Source organism: Zonotrichia leucophrys, chromosome 9, assembly GCF_028769735.1.
Source record: "Zonotrichia leucophrys gambelii isolate GWCS_2022_RI chromosome 9, RI_Zleu_2.0, whole genome shotgun sequence".
NCBI lineage: Eukaryota > Metazoa > Chordata > Aves > Passeriformes > Passerellidae > Zonotrichia > Zonotrichia leucophrys.
Window position 1 is genome coordinate 16041162 of NC_088179.1, and position 16349 is coordinate 16057510.

General features: G+C 43.8%; 1 protein-coding gene across 2 annotated transcripts in view; it reads left to right on the plus strand.

The window, feature by feature from the left end:
- The first annotated feature begins 4735 nt into the window (after positions 1 to 4735).
- Positions 4736 to 16349, plus strand: part of ARMC9 (armadillo repeat containing 9) — a 57339-nt gene continuing 45725 nt past the window's right edge. For both annotated transcript variants that reach the window (XM_064721074.1, XM_064721075.1), the window contains exons 1-8: positions 4736 to 4818; positions 5382 to 5469; positions 5987 to 6106; positions 6593 to 6763; positions 7780 to 7935; positions 9582 to 9674; positions 10306 to 10330; positions 14976 to 15133. In XM_064721074.1, coding sequence (XP_064577144.1) covers positions 5419 to 5469; positions 5987 to 6106; positions 6593 to 6763; positions 7780 to 7935; positions 9582 to 9674; positions 10306 to 10330; positions 14976 to 15133 — 774 coding nt within the window. In that variant the 5' untranslated portion in view covers positions 4736 to 4818; positions 5382 to 5418. The remainder of the gene's footprint in view (positions 4819 to 5381; positions 5470 to 5986; positions 6107 to 6592; positions 6764 to 7779; positions 7936 to 9581; positions 9675 to 10305; positions 10331 to 14975; positions 15134 to 16349) is intronic.

Below are 16349 nucleotides of genomic sequence, written 5' to 3' on the forward strand. Positions count from 1 at the left end.
TTGCATGTAGTTCTTGGGAGCTTCTCCAGCAGATGGCTTATTTTATTGAAACCTACTATAGCAATGGGATAGTCTGCCTTTGTTCTCTGCAAAGCTAAGGAATACTGAGCAGAGATGTGGGACTGAAAGCCAGTTTTGCATCCTAGGCTTCAGGCAGAAGTCCCTCAAGTTGAAATGTCTCAGGTTACTGGTTAGAGCTTGCAGTTCTCAGCATCATCCAGATCCGTTCTCCAATGGAGTGGAGCCAGGAATGGAGCCAAGAACCTGAAATGACAATGTTATTGTCAGTAAGCCTGGAAACAAAGAGGGAACCACTGCTCCAATCCCAAAGACCTGGTATTGTGGTGTAAGAAACAGAAGCTGGACAAATGTACATTGGTGAGTCCTCTGGTGCTGCAATTCCTTCCCTTTGAATGGATACTTGTATCCCTTACTCCAGCATGTTCTGCCAATGCCAACCAATAATAGTGTGTGGTGATTTCAGGTAATTTGTTAGTAATGCCTTGTGTTGTAAAATACTGTGGAGAGGGAAAGACATTGGGAGGAGAAAACTCCTCATTTCAGGCTGTTCAGCAACCTGCCAGAGGCCAGATATTGCTAGAGGATTTCTAAAGGCCAAGTAGAAATGCTGGGAACAGCTGGTTCAGAAGGACCTAAAGTCCTGCATTGGTGCTTTGGCCAAGCTGTGAACAATGCTGCTTTTCATGGGACTTTTGGCCACACTTTTCTAATTGCAACACATTTTTCAGGGTAATCCAAACATACCTGATGCTTGCTGCAGGTCCTCAGTGAGGCTGTGTAAATCTGTGTGTGCAGAGCAGCTCCCACCATGGCACTGGGTATGCTTGGGGCACCATGGAGGACTCCTGATTCTTGCTAAATTATTCTCTTGTGCCTGTAAGATCCCTACTGCTCTGGCAGTGATGTTTCCCCAGAGCTCCCTTAGGATAAGCAAATGTCAAAATCTCAGTCCCAGACTGATTTCTGAGCTGCTGTTCTGGGGCCATGAGGTAAAGTTACACACCCACATTTTTAGAGGAGATTTTGGTGACTGTGGAAGGAAAAGGCTGTGTGTGCCAGACTGGGGACAACAGGAGGGAACTGGGAATTGGCCTGTCCTCATTCCCCATCTCTGTCACTCTGTAGTTTCTTCTCTCACTGTGTAAAGGATTGAGAGCACTCATAGAAAAGCATCCACTGTTTTTGTTTTCTCCTTCAGCTGCTGCTGTTTCCTCCTGGGACAGGAAGATGCTGGTCTGTGTCTCATGAGACACGTGTGTAACTCAGGCTGTTTCCTCACAGGACAGTGCTCAAAAGACTCCAGACAGGACTAAAAATGCTCCTACAGAGTGCTTTTGAGAGTTTGTGTTACAAAACATATCCAGACTATAGAATGATCCCATACATGCAATTTTATTTTTTTTTAATCTCTACATAACCCCTCAATTTACTAATCAGGCTGCTGAGGGTGCTGCTCTGTGACCACTTGAGGTCATGTGGTGCCTGAATGAGGTGCTGAGCTTTGCTCAATTTCCAGGGTGCCACTTGGGAAATTTGGAAATGGTCAACCTGTGAGAGTTGAAAACAATACAAAGATGCTTATATAGCCCTAAGGGGGTTCTAGTAAACCTCTAGGAAGAGTCTAGGAATGTTCTGGAGATACAACAGGAAACCTCCAGAAAGACTAGAAAAATATCAATGAAATGGCCTGGAAATGTCCAGAAATCTTCTGGAAAGGTGCTAGAAAACCTCTGAGGAGGCTCTGGAACCCTGTGGGATCCTGCCCTCGTGCTAAGGGGTCTGACCAGTTTCTCTCAGGCAGATGAAGCCAATAACAGTGGGACTGGCTCAGTGCTTTGAATAACGTCATTTGTTTCAGTGACTCATTAGTGCTGAGGAAGTGCTGCTCTCCTGGGCCTGTCTGGGGATGCTGCAGAGGGACCCACCCTGATTGTTTGTCAGGGGCTAATTGGACCTAAACACTCCTGACTTTGCCAGAGGGAGAGGCGGGGGTGTCAGGAAGCTGCTTCTATCCCTCCTGACTAATGGGTTTCATCTCAATTAACCCTAGTGCAAATTAAATCACTTCTAAAGCATGCTGCTCTGACAGATCCCAGAGTCCCTCCAGGAGGCCCTGGACATTTCCTTAGCCTCCCTTTTCCACTCCTTAACTTGGGCAAGCCCCCTGCTGGGCACCATGCTGGGACTGAAGTGGTGGTGGAGATGTTGGAGATGAAGCTCCCAAGGCAAGAGGTCTTCAAGGAGGGGGCTGAGAGCCCCAAGCCCCCCAGCATTGCTGTTCCTCCCCTGCAGGCATTCAGTGGCCTCATCCTCTCACCTCTCCCCATCACTCTCCCTTATCTCTCCCCTTCCTTCCCCTTCCAGGGCCAGGAAAAGCTCTTCCTCCTTGTCTTTCAGAGAGAAGGGTGGGCACTGCTGATAATAATGATGATGTTGGCCATTTATCTTCTGCATCCTGGTGGCTGAAGCACCCTCCACCCTCACCCCTGCCAGATGCCAGCCAGCCCCAGGCTCTTCCCTTGCTTGCTGCTCTTGGCATTGGTGATGGGTTGGGTCTTCAGCCCAGCTCTGGGGCCACCTTGAGCCTGCAGCAGTGGCAGGATGGGAGAGCTGGTAATCGTGAACATTTCAGAACTGTGCAAGCCTTGTGGGGTTTGCTTGTAACCTCTGATGGGACCAATGGGCCTGAAGGCCCTCAGCCAAGGGTGCTGATCTTTGCCCAGGTGGTTTTGTGTGGAAGCAAGGGTCTTTGGTCCCTCAGTGAAAGAAACTGCTTGGGCAGACCTGGTTCAATGTGTTCCTCCAGCACTTGTGGGATTAGCCTGGCCCATGCTCTGTGTCTTGGGAGGAGATGCTGCCCCAGCCTCTGGAACTGGCTTGACTTGGCCTCTGAAATCCTGTTCTGTGGGCAAATGTTCCAGCTGGCAGCAGCCCGGATCTGGAGTTTAGTTTTGAGCTCTATACTCCAGTTCCTGACATTGGTTGCACAGCTAAAGCTCTGGGTTTTGCTTAGAAGAAATACCTGTGCAGGTGCTCAGGTGAGCCATCAGTGTCTCTGCCACTGGGGAATCAGTGTCACCCACATATGGCAGAGAGGTGACTCAAGACCATAATCCCAGACATCTCTGCCCAGTGCGCTTATTCTGGTGGGCCCTGCTGCCTGACAGGGTTTGGTTCAGCAGTGTGTATGTCTGGGTTTTATTCTTTGTGTTTGCAGAGCATGAGCAGAAAATGGGCACAGGAGGGTCTACCCAGTAAGGGTCCAGGTGCAGCAGGTCCTGGGGAGCAGGGCAGAGTGCCTGAGGGGACACCCTGGGCTCGCTGCCCGCTGCCTGGGTGCAGGGTTGGCCAAGGGGAAGGACAGTGGTTTGGTGGCAACAGCATCCCTGGCCACGGGTATAAATAGCTGCTCTGGTGACCCAGGGAAGAATGGCTGCACAGGCGAGGTTAATTGTCAGCACAAATTATGGGGACATTGCTCCTCCCAAGATAACCTGCAAGGGATGAAGCATGAACAAATTTTTCCCCTTCAGAGTGAAGGAAAAAGGGCCTGAAATATTGGTGCAGTGTCTTTGTTCTCAGTTTTAGGGTGGCTCTCCCATTTCATTGTTTTCTTCCATTCCGTGTCAATGAGAACCAAGATGGATTAACTTTTTGTCTCCCCACCATGCCCTCCCAGAGGAGGAACTGAGATAGCTCCTGCAGGGCTGGGCAAATTCTGTTTAATTTAACCTCACATCAAGGTCTTTTTTATTTTTAGCTTAAGCATGAAATCTGGGGTTCAGGGGTGGAAAAGAAACAGCTGAAAATAATTAGCTGGAAACATCTGCATTGGACAGCAGAGTTCATGGGCTCCTTCACAGATGAAACCTGATGCTTGCTTCTCTTACAGGCCTGGAGGTTTTGTAGTTTCCTCCTGAGTGGCTGGACAGGCCATCGGTCTGTGTAAGTGGCAGCACCAAAGCTGTGCTGGTGTGATGAGGGCAGTGAGACCAGACTGGGGATGTTTCTCCTCATGCTGGAGCTCTCTGTGCTGCTGTTTCTGTGCACCCAGTTCCCAGACTATTTTGTCCATATTCTTTTTGTTTGTAACAGAGCATCTCTAGCTCTTCCTTTCTCCCAGCCCCCTGCCATTCTGGGCTGGATTGCCTTGCTGTGACTGAATAGCAGCTCTCTCACACCGAGACCCCGGGCAGCACCTAACTGATATACAACATAGTCTGATAGCGTGCATCTAACGTGCGCTGGAAACCTGATGTTAGTGGGGAAAATTTCATTAGCACTGTTAATTGCAAAGACACAAAGACTCAATAAGTAGCTTGGCCAATCCCCCCCTTTGCTTTGGCGGGGCTTCCATCAGGCAAGGACTTGTCGGAAAGTGGGGCCCCGGCTCATCGCACAGCGCCACGGCCGGGCTAAGCCTCCTCCCGCTCCGCTCGCTCCCTGCAAACCTCCGTCCTCCTCTCCCGACACCTCCTTCAGACGAAACTTCAAGCGGGAAGGCTTTTCCCGGCCCAAGGCGGAGCGGGGGCACAAGAGCCCCGGTTGGGGCCGTTCGTCATTTCCAAACCCGAACCGCCCCCAGAGCCCCCCGCACCTCAGGCCGCCGCTGCAGCTCCCCCGCCGCGCCACAGGGGGCGCTGTCCGCACCACAGCTGCGGGCATGCCCCCGCCGCGTGACGCGCCGGTCCCGGGTGGCGATTGGCTGAGAGCGGTCACGTGCGCGGGACGCGGCGCGGGGGCGGGGCCGCGGTTGCCGGGGCGACACCGGCGGCGGCTGAGGGGAGATTGGGACAGGTGGGAATGGGGGACGGGGGGAATGGGGGACGGGGGGAATGGGATACCTAGGAATGGGGGACAGGGGGGATTGGGACTCCTGGAAATGGGAGACAAGAGGGATTGGACACGTAGGAATGGGGGACGGGGAAATGGGACACGTGGGAATGGGGGACAGGGGGAATGGGGAACAGGGGGAATGGGGAACAGGGAGGAATGGAGGACAGGGAGGAATTGGACACGTGGGAATGGACGGGTGGGAGTGGGGGGGATTGGGGGATTGTGGCAGGGGAAGTTGAGGGACGGTGGATTGGGGTGGGAATGTGGGAGGGGTGAGACTGGGGCAAGGCAGAGTGTGGGGCAGGAGGGACTGGGACAGGGAGGATGGGAGGCAGTGGGATGTGGTGCAGATGAGAGTGGGGCAGGTACACGATGGACTCATGTGTGTGTGTCTGTCTGTGTGTCTGTGTCTCTGTCTGTGTGTCTGTGTCTCTCCTCATGCCCTCTGGAGATGCCATGTCTGAGGGGCTGCGCTGTGTGAGCCCTGTACTCTGCACTAACACCTCTTCTTTGCCATTTTCCAGCTTTATCAGCGATGAGAAGTAGCAGCAGCCCTTAGCAATGGGTGATGTTTTAGCATATGAGGCTGAGTTACTTGGACTAGTGAAAGAGGTTGGTTTTCTCTCCTAATTTCTTTTCTTTTTTTCTTTTTTATGATTCTTGCAAGGCAAGATTCTCAGTGTTTGCATTCAGAGCCAGGCATTGTAATTGAGGCCTAAATTCTGGAGTTATTTATCTGGCTGAGTGTTGCTACACTCTGAAATTGTGCTGACTTCTGTCATGCTCTCTCAGTTCAAGAGGCTCAATGTCCATTAAATGCAGCAATAAATTTTCTTCTTTGACTGAATGAAATTACTGGCTAAACCAAGAGACATCATTCTTTGAGAGATGGTGTACTCAGTTGTCTCTAGGATGCAGGAGGAAATGGAGAGATGGTGTTTTCCTGCCACGAGCTACCAGTTTTTGGTTTATCACTTTGCAGTCTTTGGCATTTGTGAACCATCCTGCAGAGAAACTTTGGCATTTCATGGGCCATTCATTGAAGCATAAATCACTTAAAAAGGATTAATCATTTACTGAAGCAATAATCATCTCACAAATGTTGTTCCTCTATGTTTTTATCTTGCAGTATTTGGATTTTGCTGGATTTCAAGAAACAGTGAAAGTATTTAAAAAGGAATGTAAAATAAAAGGGAAGCCACTACCTAAACCAGCAGATGTTTCCTCAGAAGATTCATTGCCTGTTCAGGTGATGCATCATTTGCACTTACTTTGAGTAATAGTCAAAACAGAGGTCACTATCCACCCTGTGAGTTATTACAACAGTGAAATGTCTGAACAGATTCTTGATTATTTGAAGAAATCTCCTGTTAGTCTTCTTCCAGCACAGGAACCTTCAAGTTTGGAGTTGGGGTTATTTTTTTTTTTTTCACAACTGCAGTAATTTTGAACTCAAGGCATTAGTTTTGATTTACACTACTTTAAGTTTTTACTGATATGCTTGAAAATGTGGGCTTTGCTTCTTGTATTGATGGTTGATTTAGGCTCTCAAAGTTACTAAAGATAAGTGAAGAAAGAATATTTGAGTGGTCATTGAATGGTGGGACATTTGTGAATAAAACTTTTAATTTGAATTGTTCAGATGGCACTGGAATTCTTCATTCACTAACCTGCTGCTAAGAATATGTGTCTCTTCTGTGTTTGGATTTTCATTTGATGCCTTTCCCTTTCACAGGAAGAAATGCTTACAGCATTTGAAGATGGTGATCAGAAAGTTTTCTTCCAGCTCTGGGAGGAGCATATTTTGTCTTCACTCCATAGCAGTGATCCAGCTGCTCAGAACCTGGAGTTCTATCTCCACATCTACTTTGCCACCTTCCTCTTGAAACAAACTATGGGAAAGCCTGTAAGTTTAGTTCGCAATTCAAACCTCAGATTGCTGTTGTTTATTTTACTTCATTTATTTGTCTTTAGTGTGGATGAGGATGGGATATTTTCTAAGAATTATTCCAAGAATATGTATCCAGTTTTGGCCACAGTTTGCATTTTAGTTCTGCCAGATCCTTTGTATTGTGAAGTACAGAGATGGAAGTTGGAGCTGTCCTTATCCCAAAGTTCCTGAAGTATTTCAACTCAGAAAATACCAAAATGGCAATACTTTCACACTTGTAATTGTAGATCATAGCAGATTCTTAAAACATTTATTTTACTTGGAGTTTGGACTGGAGCTGTGAGTTGAAATACAATAATTTCTGATTAAATGGCAAAGCTCAGTTTTGACCAGCTCAATATATCATGCTGGGAAATACAAATCCCAAGATGTTATAAAGCAAAATCTCTGTTACGTGGGGCTTTTATGATGAAGAGACATTTAAGTAGCCTAGATTCAGCCAGATCAGCCAGGGCTTAATAGCTCCTGGCCTTCACCTGTCAGCTGCTACAGGAGTATTTGGATGCCTGCAGTCTGTTTTCCAGCCTCTAAGGAGCTTTTGTTCTGTTCTGTGTGCCAGCTCCACTTCCCACTGCTGTGCAAGTGGATTTTTTTGTTTCTGCACTTACCACTAAAAAAAAAGCATGTCTAAAGTATGTTTTCTCTCTGCCCTGAGTGTAGCAATGGCATTTTTCTTTAAAAGTCTAGCCTGAAGTGAACAGGAGCAATTTACATGCAAAAAGCAATTGTATGTCTCTTCCTTCTTTGGACCTGTATGAGAGAAATAACAGCATTAATTTACATTTTCCTTTATGACTGGTGAAAACATGCAGTATGTTCTCTAGTTAAATGAATATTGGTCTTTAAATAACAAATATACTGGAATTTCAAATTTGGTATTAATATACTTGGGTCTCTTCTTTAATTTGCCAGCTTTACAGTGCATTTAGAATGGTAGTTGTCTAAATTAAAAATGCTGCTTTATTTCCTAGGACAAAGCTGAACTTGATGAAAGGATTTCTTATTTCAAAGCATACCTGGAAACAAAAGGAGCTGCACTGAGCCAGACTACAGAGTTTCTTCCCTTCTATGCTTTGCCATTTGTTCCAAACCCCATGGTACATCCTTCCTTTAAAGAACTTTTCCAGGTAAGTGTCTGTGTGTCAGAGATGGTTTTGTGGTGACTTACACTGACATACCTACACAAATTTGTTTGTAAAGCATGTTTTGGTATTTTTTAGAATTATTTGCTCTGAATGCTTCCCTGACCATGTGGCCAGTTGTGCTGACCTGGCTGAGCAGCTGTGGGCGGCCACTCTGTGCCAGGAGATGTCTTCAGCCTGCATTGCTGCCACCCTGCTTTTGATACCAAATCAAAGCTTAAGTGATACTTGCCCTAGGGCTGACTTTGGATGTACCAGCTGATGAGGAGCTCCAGTTTAACGCCAAAAAAGGCATATCCTGCCATTTTCCTTTGGGACTGGCTATAAATAATGAGATAGATGGTTGACCTCAGAGATGGAATATGACTACTCTTTTTTAATTGTACTTAGCAGCATTTTTTTAAAATGCGTTATCTAAGATGAGATCCTCAGGTTTATTCTGAGTAACCCAGGCCCAAGCTCTTAGTCCACACTCATATTTTCTTGTGGGAATTGTTCAACTCATTCCATGTTAGTGTTGAAACACAGATTGTTTTATGTTTGAGAACGAGCAGCAGTGAGTCACTAGTTTACAAAGCAGAGTTCTTATGGCATATATTTTTCTCAGGCATCTGATGCTTTATATAGCTGGAGTTCCTGATAGTTTGTGTAATACATCTTGAAAAATCATATGCACTCCTCTCAGCAGGAGACAAGGTTTCTTTGGTAATATACAGTGTCCTGTGGTACACCACTGTCTGGATACTGAGTTGGTAAATGCAACAAGTAAATTCTGTACACTCTCCAGCATGGTGAAATAAGGGCACATCTGAGCTGTGAGAACAGCTTACAGCATATGCATATACAGCAGTAAATTTAGGGAGCTCCTGGTACTTGTTGGAAGACAAGTTTTTTCGTTGGCTGGCTTTTCCTCAAGCAGAAACCAGCTTCACTGTAGGCTTGAAATAGAAGGCCTGAGTATTTGGTGGATTCCTAGGTGCAGTTTGACTTTTTCCCTTAACTGTTATTTCCTTGTCAGTATGAGACTCTACGTCAGGCAGAGGACAGCATTCCAATTAATGCTCTGATTCTGTTCTGCTGGGCTGTTTTTTCTGCATTGGCTGTTTTTCTCCAAATCCTTATTTTAGAAACATTGTACCCACCAGTGTCATGTCATGATGCTTGCAGTAATTATTGACAAAACTTACAATTCCCAGATCTTGTTAGGAGCAAAGGATGAAAGCTGAGCAGTGCAAAATTACGAATTTTGTACTCTATTCAATACATGTGAAAATATTTTTTTATCCTTTTCTGAAGTTGCTTGTTCTTTAAAGGTGCTTTTACTTTCAGGGCAGTTGCTGTGTGTGTATATAAGCTGCCAACACTATGTGACAGTTTTGTACTTTAAATAAAGATACATTGTGTTTCTAGAACTCTTATCTAGGAATAATACTCAGCTCCCCTCTGACTTCTGTATGCTTTCATGGGGACTGAGCAAACACATTCACATCAGTAACAGTGAAGGGAAAATCTTAAATCCGGTGTTGGCTGCCTTGTTTTGCCTTGTGGGAAGTTGCTGTGATTCAAGCAGTACTTTCTGCAGAGTGTACATATTTGGTGAACAACTGTCATTCTTTGTTTTTCTTTTCAAGGATTCTTGGACACTGGATTTAAGGACAAGATTGGAAACGTTCCTGTCTCTGGCTCTCAAAGGCAGACAGACTCCTCGGCTTCTCACTATATTTGTATCCTTCTAAGAAAACACTTTGCAGATAATCAGAAATATTGTAAAGAGACAGTATAATTTATTGCAAGAGTGTGCTGATAAGATTTATTGCAGAATTGCAGTAACATTGCAGTTCAGTGTTTTTATGACAGGAAATGTTTATATTCCACATTCAAAAACAAACTTTTGAAAAGGTCATATAAAGACCATGTCCAGACCCATATGAACCTCCATGCTTATTATGTGATCATTCTTTGTTTCCATGTATAAATACAGGATGCCCAAAGGCACCAACCTGACCTGGCTTCTTTCTCAGCATTTCTAAAGCTGTTAGTCTTTTAAATTAGCAATTTCAGAGACTACCTGAAAGTTTTCCAGGGCTTTTATTTGGAGCAAATTATCCAGGGCAAATTATTTCATAATTCATAGGTCAGCAAAGGATCTCAAGTCCCCAAGCAACATTGCAAGTTGTGCACTTATGAGATTTTTATGTATTTATTGTTGATTTATGTATTCTGTAGAGCATCAGGCACTTCCAGTTTTCTGGGATAGTAGGAATACCTGGCTTGGTTCAGGTTCTCATTCTGAGTCTCTGGAACAAACACTGAAAAGGTGCACATTTTCCTGATCTGCTTTTACTCGTGCAACAGAAGGAGAGTGGACAGTGCAACAAAGGTAAGTACTGGGCTGTGGTAAGGATGTTCTGTAAAATTGTCAGGGGCTGTGAAGGTAGTGGGAGATTTACCTGCAGGGGTGGGGAAACCAGTGATGCACAGCAGAAAGTCCTTGGAAGTCCAGGTTCCAGCTTTGGTGATGGCTCTTTATACCTTTCCAAGCTCAGTAAGGTTCAAGCAGTCAATAAGTATCAATAAGTATGGACTAGAAATGGGAAAGGACCTAGTAGTGGGATTTGTATTAAACATCTGTTCTGTTCTGAAACATGTAAAAACAAGTGGAGAACTCCATACAAAGTGCATACTAGCTTTCCTTTTCTAGTTCTGGTGAAGGTAAGTTGCCTCAGATTCCTTTCCCTTGCTTCCAGGTTTTATGTCTCATTCAGTTGTTTTGATAACTGTCTGATGATCTTAGACAAAGTTGATTTTTGTTCCTATTTACTCATTTTGTTTAAATAGCACCTCCTAAAATAATGCATATTAGTATATCCTGAATAAGAATGTGTTCATTTAAATGTGGTTGGCTGATGTGTTGCATTTTGAGGTGAGCTGCTTATACACACAATAATGTGCCTGTGTGTGACTTGTGGTCCTTTAGAAATAAAAATTTCAGCTCAGAATCCTGTTAGATGCTCGTAACACTTGAAACATGTGCCTTTCAAAAATCAGTTCAATAAACAGAATTTAGGATTTCCAACTACCTTTCACTGATTTTTTTCACTTGACTTTCTGCATATACTTTCTAGTTAGGGATTTACATGAGACCAGTTGGATTCTTAAAATTACTTTTCCTCTTATTTTATCTGTAGGTTTAACCTGAAGATTTACTTTTTGTAGATTGAATTAGGCAGAAAGTTAGGTATTCTCCCAGTGTGAGTTCCATGTGTTTTCTTTGTTGTTTTGTGCTTTGTGTTGTTGCATTAGACTTTTACTGAATAATAGAAAGGCCTCTTGGATTTTTATTTTCCAGAAGTTACACTTCTTCCTTGTGGAGAACTTTCCTGAAGGCAATAATCCCATGCTATTATTAAAAAGAAATAACTACCCAATTGTACCTGACTTATTTGGGCCCTAATTAGTTTTAATTTGGGCAGGTTCTGTGATTTGTGCAGGGACTGTCATGGAATTCAATTCATGCAGGTCAGCCTGAATTTGTAGATCTGTTATGTGCCTTGGAGGTAGAATCAGTCTGGATTTTTCATAAAGGTTACTTGAGGACTGTCTCATATGAAGGTTTTGGTTCCAAGAGGTTATTTTTGCAGTATCCTGCTCACATCACATGGGATCCACAGCACTTACTTGCTGCTGGAGAATATTTACTTTATCAGTGAAGGGGAAATGCAAAGGAAATCTATAGGCAGCACATGAATGAAGAGCAGTATGGCAGAATCCTGAAAAGACCTTTTTTAAATAGTTGCCAGTCATCAGTCTGACATGCTGAAATACTTCAAGTTTGGGTGGGGTGGTGTAAATGCTTTTGAGAGTGGCCTGAAGTGTTCATAGTGTTTACCTTGCCTGCTTTACCTGCTACAGTAAACTTTACCTGGCCTTTACCAGCCTTTACCTGGCTTCTTAACCATTTGCTAAAAAATTTCAGTTCCTGTATGACTTCCAAAGCTATTTGTGTGGCAGTTGTGCTTAACTTACAGTTCTCCCATATGTTTTCAGTTTGGCTGGAAAGGAAAAAATTGCAGAATGGTTGGCATCTTGCACAGAGAGCTTCAGACCTTCTTTGTGGCCTCTCTGCTAACAGGAGCTGAGGGGATGAGGTATTTGGAAGTGTGTTCAGCTGCTGTTCCCTTCACTGCCTCACTACAAACCTGTGGATGAGTTCACAGCCACTCTTGCACCGTTTTGGGTGGGGGGAGAATGGTGGAAGTGTGTCAGGCTCCTGCACTAGAGAAGGTGGAGTGTGACCTACCTGTCTGTGAGGATTTGCTAAAGCCTGACTATTTATGTGGAAAAATGTCAGTTTAGAGTAAGGGTAGTAATTTTTAAGCAAGAAGGAGACTCCTGCTTGTCCTAAGAGCAAGATCCAGTGTCCAACAGCAGCTTCTGAGACCTGCAGCTCCTCTGCTCAGAGCTCTGCTTTGCTGTGTGCAGGAACTCAGCTGGCTGGAGTCAGTGCTGCTGGACAAGTATGTGAAGGTGGGCTGAGATTAGACAGAAAGAGACAGAGCAAGCACAAGTTCAGGAAACAAGTGTTTCAGTGTAGGTAAGTGTAAAGGAATCTGTCACTTTGAGAAAAAAGATTATCATGGAATTAATGCATATGTGTAACTCTTGGCTGCTTCTAGGAAGTGGAGTTAGAAGACTTGACAATTACACACATGAGAGAGCAGGCAGGAATTCTGGTAGAAACATGCAGTAGTTGACCGCCAGTGCCAGCATCTTCATTTGGCAGAGTCACAAGCTTTACTGTACCTTGTATCTTCCTCCACCAGGAAGTTAAGTCTTCTGTGCTGTATTTTTGCCTCTTTTCATCGACATATGAATAATGTTTCCGGTGTTTGGTCCAGAGCTTTTTCTTCCTCCTTGATAAGCTTATCATATGTACAAAGCATTTGTCAGTACTGGGAGTTGTGTCTGGGAAAGAGAGAAGCCACAGTGTTACTCTGATTCCTGTAATGGTGCAGTTGGATCACTGCTGCAAGATGACATAAATGTCAGCTGAAATGCCTCTGAAAGGTACCATTTTCTTTTACCAAATCTGGACTGGAATGATAATGATTTAACATTTTAAACAAGGAATTTAATACTAATTTTTACCTGGGCTGGTAGCTCCCTGATTTGTCTAAATGAATGCTGTTAGAGGGGTATGGCAGGAGTGCAATGAGGGAATGGGGCAGCACAGGACCAGCTCTTCCACAGCTGTCTGAACTTGGAACAGCTGCTTGCTGTTGTACAGTGATGAGAGCTTCCTGCTCTTCAGCAGGAGAAGCTGTCATGAAAGGCTTTCCTCTTTTCAGTTAAATTACTTATGTGTGAGAAGATAGTGATACAAAATTGCAAGAGATGCCAAGACTTTGTGATTCCTTTCTGACACCCTTCTCTCAGTTTACTATTGACAATCCCTGCATTTAACAGCCAAGAGGTAAAATTGGACCCTGTTTCTGAATTTCCAAGACTAGTGTTCATGAGCTGCATTGAGTTTCGGTTATGTAGTTTTTTCCTGCTGACTGTAGTTGGAACACATATTTTCATCACTGGAAATTTTACCCACTGGGCTATGAAAAGTAAGCAAACTCTGAGAAGGTTTATGCTTTGTGATTTGGTGCTTCCAATTTTCCTCTGAGTGAAAGTCACGCTCTAGATACATCCATTGGAAATTTACAAATTGAATGTGTTATGTCACAGTTAAATAAAAATATATTCCCATTTGGTCATCTAGGCAACAGAATAAAGTGCTGGAGTAGCTAGTTTTGTGCAGTGGTTGCTCTCAGAATCTTTTTTTTGGTTTAGAAAATGTTCTTGTTTTGAAGCTGTATCATATTAAAGCTGTGGTAGCAGTTTAACAGTAATGGCTGTGAAATAAAAACAAAATCAAAGTTGAATTATTATCATCAAGGCTGAATAATTTGGTTGTCTTTGGAAGTCATCTTAACTCTACTAATTTTTAAGTTAATATTGATTGAAATTAAGATTAGTGTAACAGCTTACAGAATTGTAAAAAGCTTAGCAGGATTGCTTAATGTTACTGTTCTAGTGGTGGTTTTTTAATTGGTCTGGGAGTTTTTTAAGTGCATTTTGCTGGATTTGAAAAGGATCTGTGCCTTGTCGTTCATCAGTGAGATAAACTGTGTCATATTGGGCTGTTTAGAACAGTTCACTTAAACCCAGAAAGATTCTCAATCTGTGAGAGGGAATCCTACTTTTGTCTGAAACTCCACAGTCTAGCTGGTTCCTTCCCACTGTTTAACAAAACCTCCTATGGTAAATATTGTATTTGCAGATGGGCCCGATGCCACTTTCACAGCACTAAAGCAGTACTGGCTTCTCAGCAAACTAATTTAAAACATAATGTTCTAGCAAAATACACAGCATCAGCTGTAACAACAGAATTATTGTGCCTCCCTTCATGGTTTTGTCTGGTCACAGAAATCTGCACTGTGGGCCGCAGCTCCAGGTTCAGTGCCCAGTCCCATGCAGAACACTGGCTTGGCTAGGTCTGAGACTGGGGTGGAGTACACACATTCTGGTACTCAGTTTGCTTTTATCTCGAAAGGAATTGAACCCAAAGGAGCAAAACGTATCAGAAATGTAACTTTTTTATTATTCAGATAGAAATGAAAAACAAATTTTCAGAAACTTAGGATATTAAAAATAAGCTATAGAGTTTACCATTAACCACTGAGTAATGGATCATCCTCTTCACAAATGTGTTCAGTGATGTTTACTGCCTTATAGTTGTGTTGCTACTGTAACTGTGAAGCAGTTGGTTCTTTGGACAATTAAGGCTTAATAAATACTGGTAGGTGTTGCAATGAAATGGAATCTTGCTAGAGGCATGGAATTATCCTTGTAGGCAAATTCCACACCTCAGAAATTGAGGTTGTCCCTTCAGAGCAGTAAAAAGGCTTGTGGGTTCTTTTGTCCTTCTGTTTGAATAGGTGATGCTATTTCTTTTTTTATTATTCTCTTGACAGAAATGATGCAACACCTTCATCAGCAGTTAGTGAAGCGTGAGCACAGGTACATGACCAACCTGAAACGACTGCGCAAGCTGCAGATGGACTACCGTGGTCTCCTTGAAGTCACTGCAGAGCTGGTGGATTCTTTGGAGGCCACAGTCACTGGCAAGATGGTAAGAGATGACCCAGATGTGCACTTGATTCCACACCCCCCAGAAAATGGAGACCAAAGAGTGAATTAAGCTTCATAGTTATGAGCATTTCTGTTAGAGCTTTACTAATGAAGCACAGCACTTTGGGTGAGCTGTTCTCCCATTGCTCTGGTGAAGGAGGATAAAAGAAATGCAAAAAGTGGGTTGAATTGTGCTGGCTCAGAAATCTTGAAAAAATTATCACCATCTCACAAGACATCTCAGATCTCTTGTGCAAGTCCTCTTTTGAGCTTTGGCAGCAGCAGGTATTAGAGGGCATTTTGGTGATTACTGATTGCAGTCCAGCCCATCAACAATTGTTGTGTATTTAAAAATTCAGTCAGGTCTGTTTTAAATTCCATGGTAGTGGAAACAATCTTCTTATCCAAAATTTTGGTGAGGAAATATTAATTTAATTGATAAAGGGAACAGGGAGATAGTGAATGAGTTATTCATCATGTGAAATGAGCCACATGTATGTAAGTGGAGAAGGTACAACTTTCTTAGGAGTATTTTTTGTATGAAGTTGATTGTCTTTTTCAAGTGTTGTGCTCCTCTGGAAGCATGAATTCTGTGTAACCTGAAGGTTATTCTTATGGTAGATGTTAGTGGCCTCTAGGTGCTTTTAAAGGAACTGTGAATTGTTAGCAGGGAGAATGACCTGGCATTTCCTGGGCAGCCTGCTGACAAGTCAATATGTACCTTCCTCCTGTCATCAGCATGAACACCATATGGTTTGTTACTCTGCTCTGGGATCACTGCTGCTATTACTGCAGGGTAGAATTTGCTTTTGGGTGGATTATGCTTTACAGCAGATTAGGGAAGGTATCTGCTCAACAATAAAATCACAGTCATTCATTTACACCTCCGTGCCCTCCAGCGATATCCAATTCCCCTCCGTGGTCGGGAGCCGGACGCTGGCTCTCTTCTGTCGCGGATGTCGTTCAGTTCCTTTGTGAGCCTTGAGCGGGGCACTCCTTTGGTGCTTCCCAGGTGTGTCCAGCTGAGGGTGCTCTTCCGTTAGGGATCCTGGATTCTGGCAGTTCTGAATCCAAGGTGCAGCTGGGTACTGAATAAAGTGATATTGAACTTACAGCGTTCTGAATTTGAAGGGGTTCATTATGCTGCTGAAGGTCTGGGAAGTGTCCCCAGTTGAATTTCTATAATCTCGGTCTTCTCATCTCTCTTTTGGGGAAGG